Raw genomic sequence first — 17,821 nt, 5'->3', positions numbered from 1 at the left:
ATCTTGGAAAAGGGCAGTAATGCACAAAAGGTAATCAAAATGTTCAGAGTCCTGACATTACTCCCTCCTTAGAAGCGGCCTCAGGACGATCCTGGACCTGGTTTCTCAGGGAGTCTTTGATGAAAACGAGAGATCTTCTGTTGGGCATTGATGTTTTCCACAGGTTCCCAAGAGTCTTCCTCAGGGGGATATCCCTGCCATCTTATAAGTAGTGTTGAGCGATACCGTCCGATACTTGAAAGTATTGGTATCGGATAGTATCGGCCGATACCCGAAAAGTATCGGATATCGCCGATACCGATACCCGATACCAATACAAGTCAATGGGACACCAAGTATCGGAAGGTATCCAGATGGTTCCCAGGGTCTGAAGGAGAGGAAACTCTCCTTCAGGCCCTGGGATCCATATTAATGTGTAAAATAAAGAATTAAAATAAAAAATATTTATATACTCACCTCTCCGGAGGCCCCTGGACATCACCGCTGGTAACCGGCAGCCTTCTTTGCTTAAAATGAGCGCATTTAGGGCCTTCCATGACGTCACGGCTTCTGATTGGTCGCGTGCCGCTCATGTGACCGCCACGCGACCAATCACAAGCCGCGACGTCATTCTCAGGTCCCCCCGTCCCCTTCATTCATCATAGAGCACCACTATCCTAGACAAAGTAATAACAAATGCATTAGTGGAAACGCAATGATTTATTGAACTGTGATTGAATTTTGCCAACTTTGGTTAAAAATGCTCAGGAAACCAAACATGAATCCGAATGTGATACATTTGTGCTGAATTTGAGATTGGTGAACGTTTTCCAAACAAGTTGCTCATCTCTACTTATTAGTGGAGTGTGTCCCACCAGACATATTACTCCAGTCAGGGATTGAAGTAACATTTCTGGCAAGAAGAAAGCCACCACTTTTAATGAATTCTGTTCAAATTGAATCTATCTATATAATCGTCTAAAGGTCAATTCCGTCTGTTTGTCTGTCTGTAACAGAATTCCCGCATCACTGATTGACCGCAACATCATCTGGGTAATTTCGCAATGCATCACTGGGCATGGAATCTTCCGGCCACATCGCGAGGAACGGGAGAGCCTCGGAGGACGCCGGAAGGTGAGTATATAACTATTTTTTATTTTTATTTTTTTTTTAACAGGGATATGGTGCCCACACTGCTATATAATACGTGGGCTGTGCTATATACTACGTGGTTGTGCTATATACTACGTGACTGTGCTATATACTACGTGGCTGCTATATACTACATGGCTGTGCTATATATTACGTGGCTATGCTATATACTACGTTGCTGCTATATACTATGTGGCTGTGCTATATACTATGTGGCTGTGTTATATACTACATGGCTGTGCTATATATTACCTGGCTGTGCAATATACTACATGGCTGCTATGTACTACGTGGCTGTGCTATATACTACTTGGCTGCTATATACTATATGGCTGTGCTATATATTACGTGGCTGTGCAATGTACTATGTGGCTGCTAAATACTATGTGGCTGTGCTATATACTACGTGGCTGCTATATATTACGTGGCTGTAATATATATACTACGTGGCTGTGTTATATACTACGTGGGCTGTGCTATATACTGTGTGGCCTGTGCTATATACTACGTGGTTGCTATATTCTATGTGGCTGTGCTACATACTATGTAGCTGTGCTATATACCACGTGGATGTGCTATATACTACATGGCTGTGCTATATACTAAGTGGCTGTGTTATATACTACATGGCTGTGCTATATATTACGTGAATGTGCAATATACTACGTGGCTGCTATATATTATGTGGCTGTGTTATATACTACGTGGCTGCTATATAATACGTGGCTGTGTTATATACTACATGGCTGTGCTATATATTACATGGCTGTGCAATATACTATGTGGCTGCTATATACTACATGACTGTGCTATATATTACGTGGCTGTGCAATGTACTATGTGGCTGCTATATACTATGTGGCTGTGCTATATACTTTGTGGCTGCTATATATTATGTGGCTGTAATATGTATAGGCTGTGTTATACACTACATGGGCTGTGCTATATACTACGTGGGCTGTGCTATATACTGTGTGGCCTGTGCTATATACTACTTGGCTGCTATATCCTATGTGGCTGTGCTACATACTATGTAGCTGTGCTATATTCCACGTGGCTGTGCTATATACTATATGGCTGTGCTATATACTACGTGGCTTCTATATTCTATGTGGCTGTGCTACATACTATGTAGCTGTGCTATATACCACATGGCTGTGTTATATACTACATGGCTGAGCTATATATTACGTGAATGTGCAATAAACTACGTGGCTGCTATATATTACGTGGCTATGTTATATACTATGTGGCTGTGCAATATACTACGCAGCTGCTATATACTACGTGGCTGTGCTATATACTACGTGGCTGCTATATACTACGTGGCTGTGCTATATACTACGTGGATATATACTACGTGCTATATACTACGTGGCTGTCTGTCTTGGCTGTGCTATATACTACGTGGCTGTCTGTGCTATATACTCCTTGGCTGTGCTATATACCACATGGCTGTGCTATATACTACGTGGCTGCTATGTACTACGTGGCTGTGCTATATACTACGTGGCTGTCTGTGCTATATACTCCTTGACTGTGCTATATACCACATGGCTGTGCTATATACTACGTGGCTGCTATGTACTACGTGGCTGTTCTATATACTACGTGGCTGCTATATACTATGTGGCAGTGCTATATGCTACGTGGCTATATACTATGTGCTATATACTACGTGGCTGTCTGTCTTATATACTACGTGGCTATGATATATACTATGTGGCTGTGCTATATACTAAATGGCTGCTATATACTACGTGGCTGTGACCAATCAGCGACAGGCGCAGTCCGTCTGCAGGATTTGAACCACGCTTCACTAATTGGTCACGCCCGGCCGGCCGCAACCAATCAGCAATATTGGCGCAGGAATTAAACAGAATTAGCGCGGGATTTGAACCATGCTTCGCTGATCTGCCAGCCGGACGTGACCAATCAGCAATACTGGCAAGGAATTTAACCCCCACTCACAGCGCGACGTACATACATACATACATACATACATATTCTAGAATACCTGATGCGTTAGAATCGGGCCACCATCTAGTATATTATAAACACAATGCAATGCTGAAAAAAATTTTTGTATCATATCATGTATATATGTCTTTTTAATTCAGCATTATTTTATATAAACAGATGTAGTTTTTCCATTGAAATACACATTGCAGTAGGATAACATGGGACGTGCTAAAAAGAATGAAGAAAAGGAATAAAGAAAAAGAATGAACATAATAACTTATAGGTCCAAAGATGGATAGGTATTATAGATTTCTTATGCATCTTGGATATGAAATGAACATGAATTATATGCAGACAATTAGGAAATGAACACATATCCTGCATAACAGGTGTAAATTATATTTCCTGAGCTTTAAAGGTGGGGAATGAACATGAAATATATGTAGATAATAGAGGAATGAACACATATCCAATATAAACAGGTGTATATTATATTATCTGTGCTTTATAGGTGGGGAATGAACATGGAATATGTGTTCATTCCTCTATTCTCTACATATATTTCATGTTCATTAAACACCTGCTAAGTTCAGGGAATATAATATACACCTGTTTATATGGGATATGTGTTCATTCCCCTATTAGCTACAGTACATGTATTTCATCTTCATTTCCCACCTATAAAGCTCAGGAAATATAATATACACCTATTTATATGGGATATGTGACTGTTTATTCCTCTGTTATCCACTTTTATTTCATGTTCATTCCCCTCCTATCAAGCTCAGGGAATATAATATACACCTAATTATATTGGATATGTGTTCATTCTCCTATTCTCTACATATATTCTATGTTCATTCTGCACTTATAAAGCACAGGGAATATAATATACACCTGTATATATGGGATTCATTCCTGTATTATCTTCATATACAGTAGGTATGGAAAGTATTTATACCCTTTTTAAATTGTTCACTATTTGCTTCATTGCAGCCATTTGGTAAATTCAAAAAAGTTATTTTATTTGTTATTAATGTACACTCTGCACCCCATCTTGAATGAAAAAAAAGTAGAAATGTAGAATTTTTTGCAAATTTATTAAAAAAGAAAAACTGAAATATCACATGGTCATAAGTATTCAGACCCTTTGCTTAGACACAGATATTTAAGTCACATGCTGTCCATTTGCTTGTGATCCTCCTTGAGATGGTTCTACTCCTTCACTGGATTCCAGCTGTGTTTAAACTGATAGCACTTGATTTGGAAAGGCACACACCTGTCTATATAAGACCTCACAGCTCACAGTGCATGTCAGACCAAATGGGAATCATGAAGTCAAAGGAACTGGCCAAGGAGCTCAGAGACAGGATTGTGGCAAGGCACAGATCTGGCCAAGGTTACAAAAGTTACAGAAGAATTCCTGCAGTACTCGAGGTTCCTAAGAGCACAGTGGCCTCCATAATCCTTGAATGGAAGAAGTTTGGGACCAGCAGAAGTCTTCCTAGGCCTGGCTGTCCAGCCCAACTGAGCAATCGTGGGAGAAGAGCCTTGGTGAGAGAGGTAAAGACGAACCCCAAGATCACTGTGGATGAGCTCCAAAGATGCAGTAGGGAGATGTGAGAAAATTCCACAAAGTCAACTATCACTGCAGCCCTCCACCAGTTGGGCCTTTATGGCAGAGTGGCCCAACAGAAGCCTCTCCTCAGTGCAAGACATATGAAAGCCCGCATAGAGTTTGCTAAAAAAACACATGAAAGACTCCCAGAATATGAGAAATAAGATTCTCTGGTCTGATGAGATGAAGATAGGACTTTTTGGTGATAATTCTAAGCGGTATGTGTGGAGAAAACCAAGCACTGCTCATCAACTGCCCAATACAATTCCAACAGTGAAACGTGGTGGCAGCATTACGCTATGGGGGTGTTTTTCAGCTGCAGGGACAGGACAACTGGTTGCAATTGAAGGAAACATGAATGCGGTCAAGTACAGAGATATCCTGGATGAAAACCTCTTCCAGAGTGCTCTGGACCTCTGACTTGGCCAAAGGTTTACCTTCCAACTAGACAATGACCCTAAGCACATAGCTAAAATAACAAAGGAGTGGCTTCAGAACATCTCTGTGACCATTCTTCACTGGCCCAGCCAGAGCCCAGACCTAAACCCAATTGAGCATCTCTGGAGAGACCTGAAAATGGCTGTCCACCAACGTTCACCATCCAACCTGATGGAACTGCAGAGGATCTGCAAGGAAGAATGGCAGAGGATCCCCAAATCCAGGTGTGAAAAACTTGTTGCATGATTCCCAAGAAGACTCATGGCTGTACTAGCGCAAAAGGTGATTCTACTCAATACTGAGCAAAGGGTCTGAATTCTTATGACCATGTGATATTTCAGTTTTCCTTTTTTAATAAATTTGCAAAAATTTCTACATTGCTGCTTTTTCAGTCAAGATGGGGTGCAGAGTGTACACTAATGAGAAACAAATGAACTTTTTTGAATTTACCAAATGGCTGCAATGAAACAAAGTTTCAACAAAAATTTCAAGGGGTCTGAATACTTCCCATACCCACTGTATGTCATGTTCATTCCCCACCTATCGAGCACAGGGAATATAGTATACACCTGTTTGTGTGGGATATGTGTTCATTCTCCTATTATCTACATATATTTCATGTTCATTCCACACCTATAAAGCTCATGGAATATAGTATACACCTATTTATATGGGCTATTTGTTCATTCCGCTATTATCTACATATATTTCATGTTCATTCCCAACCTATTAAGCACAGGGAATATAATATACAACTATTTATATGGGATATGTGTTCATTCCCCTTTTATCTACATATATATTATGTTCATTCCCCACCTATCAAGCACAGGAAATATAATATGCACCTGTTTATATGGGATATGTGTTCATTCCCCTATTATCTACTTAGGGGAACCAGACTTTCAGCAGGGTCAGATACTGGCTGTGTAGAGTGCAAGGGGAATGTTGTGGTCTGGGTCAATGTACCAGCAGACTCATCTAGCAGTGGCTGGGCAATGGGCAGGATGGGGAGGAAACACAGATACAGGCCCAAATAATAAAGTAGGCTAAATGCAGTTCAAAATTGGAAACAGAACTAAACAGGCGGCATTGCTTTGTTCAGTGGGGGAAAACTGTAATGAGTGGCAGAAACATTTAGTAGGCCCAAGTAATAAAGTGGGCCAAATGCAGTTCAAAATTGGTAACAGGAGTAAACAGGCAGCACTGCTTTGTTCAGTGGAGGAGAACAACAAGCAGCGGCAGACACCGTTAGTAGGCCCAACCAAACAAGTAGGCCAAATGCAGTTTAAAATTCAAAACAGGATGAAAATTGAGGCTCAGCTTTGTTCAGTGGAGGAGAAAAGCAAGGAGCGGCAGACACCATTAGTAGGCCCAACCAAACAAGTAGGCCAAATGCAGTTTAATATTTCCTATGGGCCGAAAGCCTGAAGATTGAAGCTCAGCTTTGTTCAGTGGAGGAGAACAGCAAGGAGCGGCAGACACCGTTAGTCGGCCCAACCAAACAAGTAGGCCAAATACAGTTTAATATTTCCTATAGGCCGAAAGCCTGAAGATTGAAGTTCATCTTTGTTCAGTGGAGGAGAACAGCAAGGAGTGGCAGACACCGTTAGTAGGCCCAACCAAACAAGTAGGCCAAATGCAGTTTAATATTTCCTATAGGCCGAAAGCCTGAAGATTGAAGCTCAGCTTTGTTCAGTGGAGGAGAACAGCAAGGAGCGGCAGACACCGTTATTCGGCCCTACCAAACAAGTAGGCCAAATGCAGTTTAATATTTCCTATAGGCCGAAAGCCTGAAGATTGAAGCTCAGCTTTGTTCAGTGGAGGAGAACAGCAAGGAGCGGCAGACACCGTTAGTCAGCCCAACCAAACAAGTAGGCCAAATGCAGTTTAATATTTCCTATAGGCCGAAAGCCTGAAGATTGAAGCTCAGCTTTGTTCAGTGGAGGAGAACAGCAAGGAGCGGCAGACACCGTTAGTCGGCCCAACCAAACAAGTAGGCCAAATGCAGTTTAATATTTCCTATAGGCCGAAAGCCTGAAGATTGAAGCTCAGCTTTGTTCAGTGGAGGAGAACAGCAAGGAGCGGCAGACACCGTTAGTCGGCCCAACCAAACAAGTAGGCCAAATGCAGTTTAATATTTCCTATAGGCCAATAGCCTGAAGATTGAAGCTCAGCTTTGTTCAGGGGAGGAGAACAGCAAGGAGCGGCAGACACCGTTAGTCGGCCCAACCAAACAAGTAGGCCAAATGCAGTTTAATATTTCCTATAGGCCAATAGCCTGAAGATTGAAGCTCAGCTTTGTTCAGGGGAGGAGAACAGCAAGGAGCGGCAGACACCGTTAGTCGGCTCAACCAAACAAGTAGGCCAAATGCAGTTTAATTTTTCCTATAGGCCGAAAGCCTGAAGATTGAAGCTCAGCTATATTCAGTGGAGGAGACAAGCAAGGAGCGGCAGACACCGTTAGTCGGCCCAACCAAACAAGTAGGCCAAATGCAGTTTAATATTTCCTATGGGCCGAAAGCCTGAAGATTGAAGCTCAGCTTTGTTCAGTGGAGGAGAACAGCAAGAAGCGGCAGACACCCTTAGTCGGCCCAACCAAACAAGTAGGCCAAATGCAGTTTAATATTTCCTATGGGCCGAAAGCCTGAAGATTGAAGCTCAGCTTTGTTCAGTGGAGGAGAACAGCAAGGAGCGGCAGACACCGTTAGTCGGCCCAACCAAACAAGTAGGCCAAATGCAGTTTAATATTTCCTATAGGCCGAAAGCCTGAAGATTGAAGCTCAGCTTTGTTCAGTGGAGGAGAACAGCAAGGAGTGGCAGACACCGTTAGTAGGCCCAACCAAACAAGTAGGCCAAATGCAGTTTAATATTTCCTTTAGGCCGAAAGCCTGAAGATTGAAGCTCAGCTTTGTTCAGTGGAGGAGACAAGCAAGGAGCGGCAGACACCGTTATTCGGCCCAACCAAACAAGTAGGCCAAATGCAGTTTAATATTTCCTATAGGCCGAAAGCCTGAAGATTGAAGCTCAGCTTTGTTCAGTGGAGGAGAACAGCAAGGAGTGGCAGACACCGTTAGTCGGCCCAACCAAACAAGTAGGCCAAATGCAGTTTAATATTTCCTATGGGCCGAAAGCCTGAAGATTGAAGCTCAGCTTTGTTCAGTGGAGGAGAACTGCAAGGAGCGGCAGACACTGTTAGTCGGCCCAACCAAACAAGTAGGCCAAATGCAGTTTAATATTTCCTATGGGCCGAAAGCCTGAAGATTGAAGCTCAGCTTTGTTCAGTGGAGGAGAACTGCAAGGAGCGGCAGACACCGTTAGTCGGCCCAACCAAACAAGTAGGCCAAATGCAGTTTAATATTTCCTATAGGCCGAAAGCCTGAAGATTGAAGCTCAGCTTTGTTCAGTGGAGGAGAACAGCAAGGAGCGGGAGACACCGTTAGTCGGCCCAACCAAACAAGTAGGCCAAATGCAGTTTAAGATTTCCTATAGGCCGAAAGCCTGAAGATTGAAGCTCAGCTTTGTTCAGTGGAGGAGAACAGCAAGGAGCGGCAGACACCGTTAGTCGGCCCAACCAAACAAGTAGGCCAAATGCAGTTTAATATCTCCTATAGGCCGAAAGCCTGAAGATTGAAGCTCAGCTTTGTTCAGTGGAGGAGAACAGCAAGGAGCGGCAGACACCGTTAGTAGGCCCAACTGTTGTGAACTCTGTTTTCGGGCTCCCTCTTGTGGTCACTGGTGGTATGGTGTGACTTTTGCTTTGGGCTCCCCCTGGTGGCTTTGTTTGTTATCCTGCTGGTCTCTGGCTATCAGCTGGTTCGTTATCCTCTGGGAGGTTCCTATTTAGCTCTGTTATACTTCCACTTGTTGCCGGCTGTCGATGTAATCAGTGTTACTCAGATTCCTTCTGACTACCTTGCTCACAGTCCATCCAGGACAAGCTAAGTTTTGTTTGCTCATTTTTTGATCAGCAGTGTTTATCATGTTGTCTTGTCCAGCTTGCTAAAATGTGATTCCCTCGCTTGCTGGATGCTCTAGTGGACTGAGTTTCTCCCCACACACCATTAGTTGGTGCGTGGGTTCTTGAAATCTCAGGATGGATATTTTGTAAGGGTTTTTTATTGATCGCATAGACCCCTGCTCTATTTTCTGCTTTCTAGTACTAGTGGGCCTCTTTTGCTGAATCTGATTTCATCCCTACGTATGTGCCTTCTTCTTACTTCACCGTTAATATTTGTTGGGGGCTTCTATATCTTTGGGGATTATTTCTCTGGAGGCAAGCGAGGTCTCTCTTTCTCTTTAGGGGTAGCTAGTTCCTCAGGCTGGCTCGAGACATCTAGGAAATTTTTAGGCACGTTCACCGGCTACCTCTAGTTGTGTTGCATAGGTTCAGATTTGCGATCAGTCTAGTTACCATCTCCCTAGAGCTTGTCCTTAGTTTATTCACTTGCTGGTCTATTCGTGATCCTCAGCCACTAAGGATCATAACAGTACAGCCGGCCCGTAAAGTGTTAATTGCATGGCAGAAGCAGGAGAAAAGAAGCCTTGAGAAATTTTTTTTTTTTTTTTTTGTTGCCGTGTGTCTAGCTGCTGTGGCTAGCTTCTCTCCTCCTCTTAATCTTGGTGTGGCTCTGAGTTCAGCTGCTGACATGGATGTCCAGAGCTTGGCTTCCAGTCTGGATCATCTTGCTGCTAGGGTTCAAAGTATTCAGGATTTTGTTGTTCACAGTCCTATGTCAGAGCCTAGAATACCTATTCCAGAGTTGTTTTCTGGAGATAGATCTAGGTTCCTGAATTTTAAGAACAATTGTAAATTGTTTCTTTCTTTGAAACCTCGTTCCTCTGGTGATTCCGTTCAGCAAGTTAAGATTATTATTTCTTTCTTGCGCGGCGACCCTCAAGATTGGACCTTCGCATTGGCGCCAGGGGATCCTGCATTGCTTAGTGTAGATGCGTTTTTTCTAGCCCTTGGATTGCTCTATGAGGAACCTAATCTTGAGAACCAGGCTGAAAAAACGCTATTGGCCCTCTCGCAGGGGCAAGATGAAGCAGAGGTGTACTGCCAGAAATTTTGGAAATGATCGGTGCTTACTCAGTGGAATGAGTGTGCCCTGGCTGCAAATTTCAGAGAAGGTCTTTCTGAAGCCATTAAGAATGTCATGGTGGGGTTCCCTACACCTGCGGGTCTGAATGAGTCAATGACTCTGGCCATTCAGATTGATCGGCGTTTGCGGGAGCGCAAACCTGTGCACCATTTGGTGGTGTCTTCTGAACAGACACCTGAATCTATGCAATGTGACAGAATTCTGACCAGAAGTGAACGGCAAAATTATAGACGGCAAAATGGGTTGTGCTTTTACTGTGGTGACTCAGCTCATGTTATCTCAGCATGCTCTAAGCGCAAAAAAAAGGTTGATAAATCTGTCACCATTGGTACTTTACAGCCTAAGTTCATTTTGTCTGTTACCCTGATTTGTTCCCTGTCATCTTACCCGGTTAAGGCTTTTGTAGATTCAGGTGCCGCCCTGAGTCTGATGGATTGGTCATTTGCCAGGCGCTGTGGTTTTGATTTGGAGCCTTTAAAATTCCCTATTCCACTAAGGGGAATTGATTCTACACCATTGGCTATGAATAGACCTCAGTACTGGACACAAGTGACCATGTGCATGACTCCTGTTCATCAGGAGGTGATTCGCTTTCTTGTACTGCATAATTTGCATGATGTTGTCGTGTTGGGTCTACCATGGTTGCAGACTCATAATCCAGTCCTGGATTGGAAAGCTATGTCGGTGTCAAGTTGGGGTTGTCAGGGAATTCATGGTGACGCTCCTGTGGTGTCAATTGCTTCGTCCACTCCTTCTGAAGTCCGTACGTTTTTGTCAGACTACCAGGATGTATTTGAGGAGCCCAAACTCAATTCTGTTAAGGTTACCCCAATGACCATGGGAAAAAAAAATACAAAACGGACTAGCTCTCGGGTGATGGAAACTAAGGTCGACCGTGACCTGAACCTGACCCAACACTTACAGTAGCCGGGGGATGTACCTACGATGCCCTAGACACCACACGCCAGCCGGAGATCTAACTACCCCTATAAGAGGAATATACAGGCCTGCCTTACCTCCAGTGAGGAACCCCAAAAGATGATAGTAGGCCCCCACAGATATTGACGGTGAGTTCAGAGGAAATGACATACGTAGGATGAACAGCAGATTTAGCACAGTGAGGTCCGCTTACTAGATAGCAGAAGGACAGGAAAGAGTTACTTCACGGTCGACCTAAAAATCACTATTCAAAAACACCATCCAGAAATTACTTTAAACTCCAGTGACAACTCATGCCACTGGAGTGGTAATTTTCTGTCCACAAGAGCTTCCAGCACTGAAGAGTCACATTGCAGATAGCTGGACAAAAATAGCAAAACAAGAAACAAAATTCAACTTAGCTGAACTGGAACTTGAGGCAGGTGAATGCAACAGAATGCTACTAGCACATTGTTGGCCGGCATAAGACTAACAGCCAAGCAGCCTTAAATAGGAAACTCCCCTAGAGGGTGGCGACAGGTAATCAGAGATGAAGGAAGGCACATAAGAGGCACTACCATAACAGACCACTGGGGGAGCCCACAAACCGAATTCACAACAGTACCCCCCCCTTAAGGAGGGGGCACCGAACCCTCACCAGAACCACCAGGGCGACCTGGATGAGCACTATGAAATGCACGAACCAAATCGGGAGCATGAACATCGGGTGCTGTCACCCAAGAATTATCCTCCTGGCCATAACCTTTCCACTTAACCAGATACTGAAGTTTCCGTCTGGAAACACGGGAGTCCAAGATCTTTTCCACCACATACTCCAATTCACCCTCAACCAACACAGGAGCAGGTGGATCAGCAGAAGGAACAACCGGTACCTCATACCTCCGCAATAATGACCGATGGAAAACATTATGGATATTAAAAGATGCTGGGAGGTCCAAACGAAAGGACACAGGATTAAGAACCTCCAGAATCCTATAAGGGCCGATAAACCGAGGCTTAAACTTAGGAGACGAGACCTTCATAGGAACAAATCGAGAAGACAGCCACACCAGGTCCCCAACACAAAGACGAGGACCAATACGCCGATGACGATTAGTGAACTGTTGAGTCTTCTCCTGGGACAACTTCAGATTGTCCACAACCTGTCCCCAAATCCGATGCATCCTATCAACCACAGCATCCACTCCAGGACAATCCGAAGACTCCAATTGACCGGACGAAAACCGAGGGTGAAACCCTGAATTACAAAAAAATGGAGAAACCAAAGTGGCCGAACTAGCCCGATTGTTAAGGGCAAACTCTGCCAATGGCAAAAAGTCAAGCCAATCATCCTGATCAGCGGACACAAAACACCTCAAGTAAGTCTCCAAGGTCTGATTAGTACGCTCAGTCTGGCCATTAGTCTGAGGATGGAATGCAGACGAAAAAGACAAATCGATACCCATCCTGGCACAGAACGTCCGCCAAAATCTAGACACAAACTGAGTACCCCTGTCAGACACTATATTCTCAGGAATACCATGCAAACGCACCACATTCTGAAAAAATAGAGGAACCAACTCAGAGGAGGAGGGCAATTTGGGTAAAGGTACCAAATGAACCATCTTGGAAAAACGGTCACAAATCACCCAGATGACAGACATCCTACGAGAAACCGGAAGGTCAGAAATAAAGTCCATAGAGATGTGCGTCCAAGGCCTCTTAGGAATAGGCAAGGGCAACAACAACCCACTGGCCCTAGAACAGCAGGGCTTGGCCCGAGCACAAACATCACAAGACTGCACAAACATGCGCACATCTCGAGACAAAGAAGGCCACCAGAAGGACCTAGACACCAAATCCCTGGTGCCAAAAATTCCAGGATGACCTGTCAACGCGGAAGAATGAACCTCCGAGATAACTCTACTGGTCCAATCATCAGGGACAAACAGTCTACCAGGCGGACAGCGATCAGGCCTATCCACCTGAAACTCCTGCAAAGAACGCCGCAGGTCTGGGGAGACAGCTGACAATATCACCCCATCCTTCAGGATGCCGGTAGGTTCGGAATCACCAGGCGAGTCAGGCTCAAAACTCCTAGAGAGGGCATCCGCCTTCACATTCTTGGACCCAGGCAGATATGACACCACAAAGTTAAATCGGGAGAAAAACAACGACCAGCGCGCCTGTCTAGGATTCAGACGCCTGGCCGACTCAAGATAAATTAGATTCTTGTGGTCAGTGAGGACCACCACCTGGTGTCTAGCACCCTCAAGCCAATGACGCCACTCCTCAAACGCCCACTTCATGGCCAGAAGTTCCCGATTTCCCACATCATAATTTCGCTCAGCGGGCGAAAACTTTCGGGAGAAAAACGCACATGGTCTCATTACTGAGCAGTCAGGATCTTTCTGCGACAAAACTGCACCTGCTCCGATCTCCGAAGCATCCACCTCAACCTGGAACGGAAGTAACACATCAGGTTGGCGCAACACAGGAGCGGAAGAAAAGCGGCGCTTAAGCTCTTGAAAGGCCTCCACAGCCGCAGAGGACCAATTAGCAACATCAGCACCCTTTTTGGTCAAATCAGTCAAAGGTTTAGCAATGGCAGAAAAACCCGCTATAAATCGGCGATAGAAATTAGCAAAACCCAAGAACTTTTGCAGACTCTTCAAAGAAGTAGGTTGCATCCAATCACAAATAGCCTGGACCTTGACAGGGTCCATCTCCATAGATGAAGGGGAAAAAATATATCCCAAAAAGGAAATTCTCTGAACTCCAAAACTACACTTTGAGCCCTTTACAAAAAGAGAATTAGCTCGCAAAACCTGAAAAACTCTCCTGACCTGTTGAACGTGAGATTCCCAGTCCTCCGAAAAAACAAGAATATCATCCAAATACACAATCATAAACTTATCCAGATATTCACGGAAAATATCGTGCATAAAGGACTGAAAAACGGAAGGGGCATTTGCGAGACCGAAAGGCATTACCAAATACTCAAAATGGCCTTCAGGCGTATTAAATGCGGTCTTCCACTCATCCCCCTGCTTAATCCGCACCAAATTATACGCACCACGTAGATCGATCTTAGTGAACCACTTAGCCCCCTTTATACGAGCAAACAGATCAGTCAGTAAAGGTAACGGGTACTGGTATTTAACTGTAATCTTATTCAGAAGTCGATAGTCGATACAAGGTCTCAATGAACCATCCTTTTTACCTACAAAGAAAAATCCTGCCCCTAGTGGAGACAACGAGGGGCGAATATGACCCTTTTCCAAAGATTCTCTGATATACTCCCGCATAGCAGTATGTTCAGGTACAGACAAATTAAACAAGCGACCCTTAGGAAACTTACTACCGGGGATCAATTCAATAGCGCAGTCACACTCTCTGTGAGGAGGGAGAGAATCAACTTTAGGCTCTTGAAAGACATCATAAAAATCTGACAGAAATGCTGGGATCTCAGAGGGAGTAGATGAAGAAATAGGAACCAAAGGTGCATCCCCATGAATGCCCCGACATCCCCAGCTCAACACAGACATAGATTTCCAGTCCAAGACGGGATTATGAATCTGTAACCATGGTAATCCAAGCACTAAGACATCATGTAGGTTATATAATACAAGGAAACGAATAATCTCCTGATGGTCTGGGGTAAGACGCATAGTCACTTGTGTCCAATATTGTGGTTTATTGCTAGCCAAAGGTGTAGAATCAATACCCTTCAGGGGAATAGAAACTTCCAACGGCTCCAAATCAAACCCACAACGCTTGGCAAAGGACCAATCCATGAGACTCAGAGCGGCGCCAGAATCCACATAAGCATTCACAGTAACAGATGATAAGGTACAAATCAATGTCACGGACAAAAGAAATTTTGACTGCAAGGTACCTGTAGAAAAAGATTTATCAACCTTTTTATCAACCTTATTTATACGTTTAGAGCATGCTGATATAACATGAGCTGGATCTCCACAGTAGAAGCACAATCCATTTTTGCGCCTGTAATTTTGACGTTCGCCTCTAGACAAAACACGATCGCATTGCATATGCTCTAATGCCTTTTCAGAGGTCACCGCCAAATGGTGCACAGGTCTTTGCTCAGAAGACACCGCCATATGGTGCACAGGTTTTTGCTCAGAAGATACCGCCATATGGTGCACAGATTTGCGCTCCCGCAAACGCCGATCAATCTGGATAGCCAATTTCATGGCATCATTCAGACCTGTAGGCACAGGGAACCCCACCATGACATCCTTCACGGCATCAGAGAGACCTTCTCTGAAATTAGCTGCTAAAGCGCACTCATTCCATCTAGTAAGCACCGACCATTTACGGAATTTCTGGCAGTATATCTCAGCTTCATCTTGCCCTTGGGAAAGAGCTATCAAGGCTTTCTCAGCCAAAATCTCCAAATTAGGCTCTTCATAAAGCAACCCCAAAGCCTGAAAAAACGCATCTACATTTAACAACGCAGGATCCCCTGGCGATAATGCAAATGCCCAACTTTGTGGGTCACCCCGCAATAGAGAGATAACAATTTTAACTTGTTGAGTATGATCACCAGCAGAGTGAGATCTCAGAGACAAAAACAATTTGCAATTTTCTCTGAAAGTCAAAAACCGGGATCTGTCTCCGGTAAAGTATTCAGGCAGAGGAATCTTAGGTTCAGACATTGGAGCACGTATAACAAAATCTTGTAGGTTCTGTACTTTTGTCGCAAGGTTATTCAAACCTGCAACTAAACTCTGTGGATCCATGTTTCAAATGGGTGTAACCCAAGCATTCAGAGGTTAAGAGGAGAGGAGAAAAAAAAAAGCTGAAGACTGCAGTTTAAGCAAGGAATACAAATGATCAAACTAAGGTGCACTTTCAAACACAGAAAAAAAAAAAACCTTTTCTTCTCCTTCCTGCTTTAGTGCATATTTTAACACATAGATTTTTTATAGGCCGGCCAAACTGTTAAGGTTACCCCAATGACCATGGGAAAAAAAAATACAAAACGGACTAGCTCTCGGGTGATGGAAACTAAGGTCGACCGTGACCTGAACCTGACCCAACACTTACAGTAGCCGGGGGATGTACCTACGATGCCCTAGACACCACACGCCAGCCGGAGATCTAACTACCCCTATAAGAGGAATATACAGGCCTGCCTTACCTCCAGTGAGGAACCCCAAAAGATGATAGTAGGCCCCCACAGATATTGACGGTGAGTTCAGAGGAAATGACATACGTAGGATGAACAGCAGATTTAGCACAGTGAGGTCCGCTTACTAGATAGCAGAAGGACAGGAAAGAGTTACTTCACGGTCGACCTAAAAATCACTATTCAAAAACACCATCCAGAAATTACTTTAAACTCCAGTGACAACTCATGCCACTGGAGTGGTAATTTTCTGTCCACAAGAGCTTCCAGCACTGAAGAGTCACATTGCAGATAGCTGGACAAAAATAGCAAAACAAGAAACAAAATTCAACTTAGCTGAACTGGAACTTGAGGCAGGTGAATGCAACAGAATGCTACTAGCACATTGTTGGCCGGCATAAGACTAACAGCCAAGCAGCCTTAAATAGGAAACTCCCCTAGAGGGTGGCGACAGGTATAATCAGAGATGAAGGAAGGCACATAAGAGGCACTACCATAACAGACCACTGGGGGAGCCCACAAACCGAATTCACAACACAATTCTCTACCTCCTCATAGGGACTGTGATTGTGCTATAAATTTGATTCCTGGTAGTAAGTTTCCTAAGGGACGACTTTTCAATTTATCTGTGCCGGAGCATGCTGCCACGCGGAGTTATATAAAGGAGTCTTTAGAGAAGGGACATATTCGCCCGTCCTCATCCCCTCTTGGTGCAGGATTCTTTTTTGTGGCTAAAAAGGATGGTTCCCTGAGACCCTGAATTGATTATCGCCTTTTGAATAAAATCACGGTCAAATTTCAGTATCCTTTGCCATTGTTAACTGATTTGTTTGCTCGCATTAGGGGGTCTAGTTGGTTCACCAAGATAGATCTTCATGGTGCATATAACCTTGTGCGTATAAAACAGGGTGATGAATGGAAAACTGCATTTAATACGCCTGAAGGCCATTTTGAGTACTTGGTGATGCCTTTTGGACTTTCTAATGCTCCTTCAGTCTTTCAGTCCTTTATGCATGACATCTTCCGTGAATATCTGGATAAGTTTATGATTGTGTATCTGGATGATATTCTGGTTTTTTCGGATGATTGGGAGTCTCATGTTAAGCAGGTCAGGATGGTCTTTCAGGTCCTGCGTGACAATGCTTTATTTGTGAAGGGCTCAAAATGTCTTTTTGGAGTCCAGAAGATTTCTTTTTTGGGTTTCATTTTTTCTCCTTCTACTATTGAGATGGACCCAGTCAAGGATCAGGCTATTCATGACTGGACGCAGCCTACATCTGTTAAGAGTCTTCAGAAGTTCTTGGGTTTTGCTAATTTTTACCGTCGCTTCATAGCTAATTTTTCTGGCGTTGTTAAGCCTTTGACGGATTTGACCAAGAAGGGTTCTGATGTGACTAATTGGTCTTCTGCGGCTGTGGAGGCTTTTCGGGAGCTGAATCGTCGGTTTTCTTCGGCTCCGGTCTTATGTCAGCCAGATGTCTTACTTCCCTTCCA

At 44.0% G+C, this 17,821-nt stretch overlaps 1 protein-coding gene across 1 annotated transcript in view; it reads left to right on the top strand.

Annotated features, from left to right (window-relative positions):
- The first annotated feature begins 1,043 nt into the window (after positions 1–1,043).
- TARP (TCR gamma alternate reading frame protein) overlaps positions 1,044–17,821 on the top strand; it is a 68,658-nt gene continuing 51,880 nt past the window's right edge. Inside the window, exon 1 of the mRNA XM_077271660.1 lies at positions 1,044–1,113. Coding sequence (XP_077127775.1) covers positions 1,044–1,113 — 70 coding nt within the window. The remainder of the gene's footprint in view (positions 1,114–17,821) is intronic.

Source organism: Ranitomeya variabilis, chromosome 6 (genome assembly GCF_051348905.1).
Source record: "Ranitomeya variabilis isolate aRanVar5 chromosome 6, aRanVar5.hap1, whole genome shotgun sequence".
NCBI lineage: Eukaryota > Metazoa > Chordata > Amphibia > Anura > Dendrobatidae > Ranitomeya > Ranitomeya variabilis.
The sequence above is the reverse complement of the archived record's forward strand: the minus strand, read 5'-3'. Positions and strand labels throughout refer to the sequence as shown.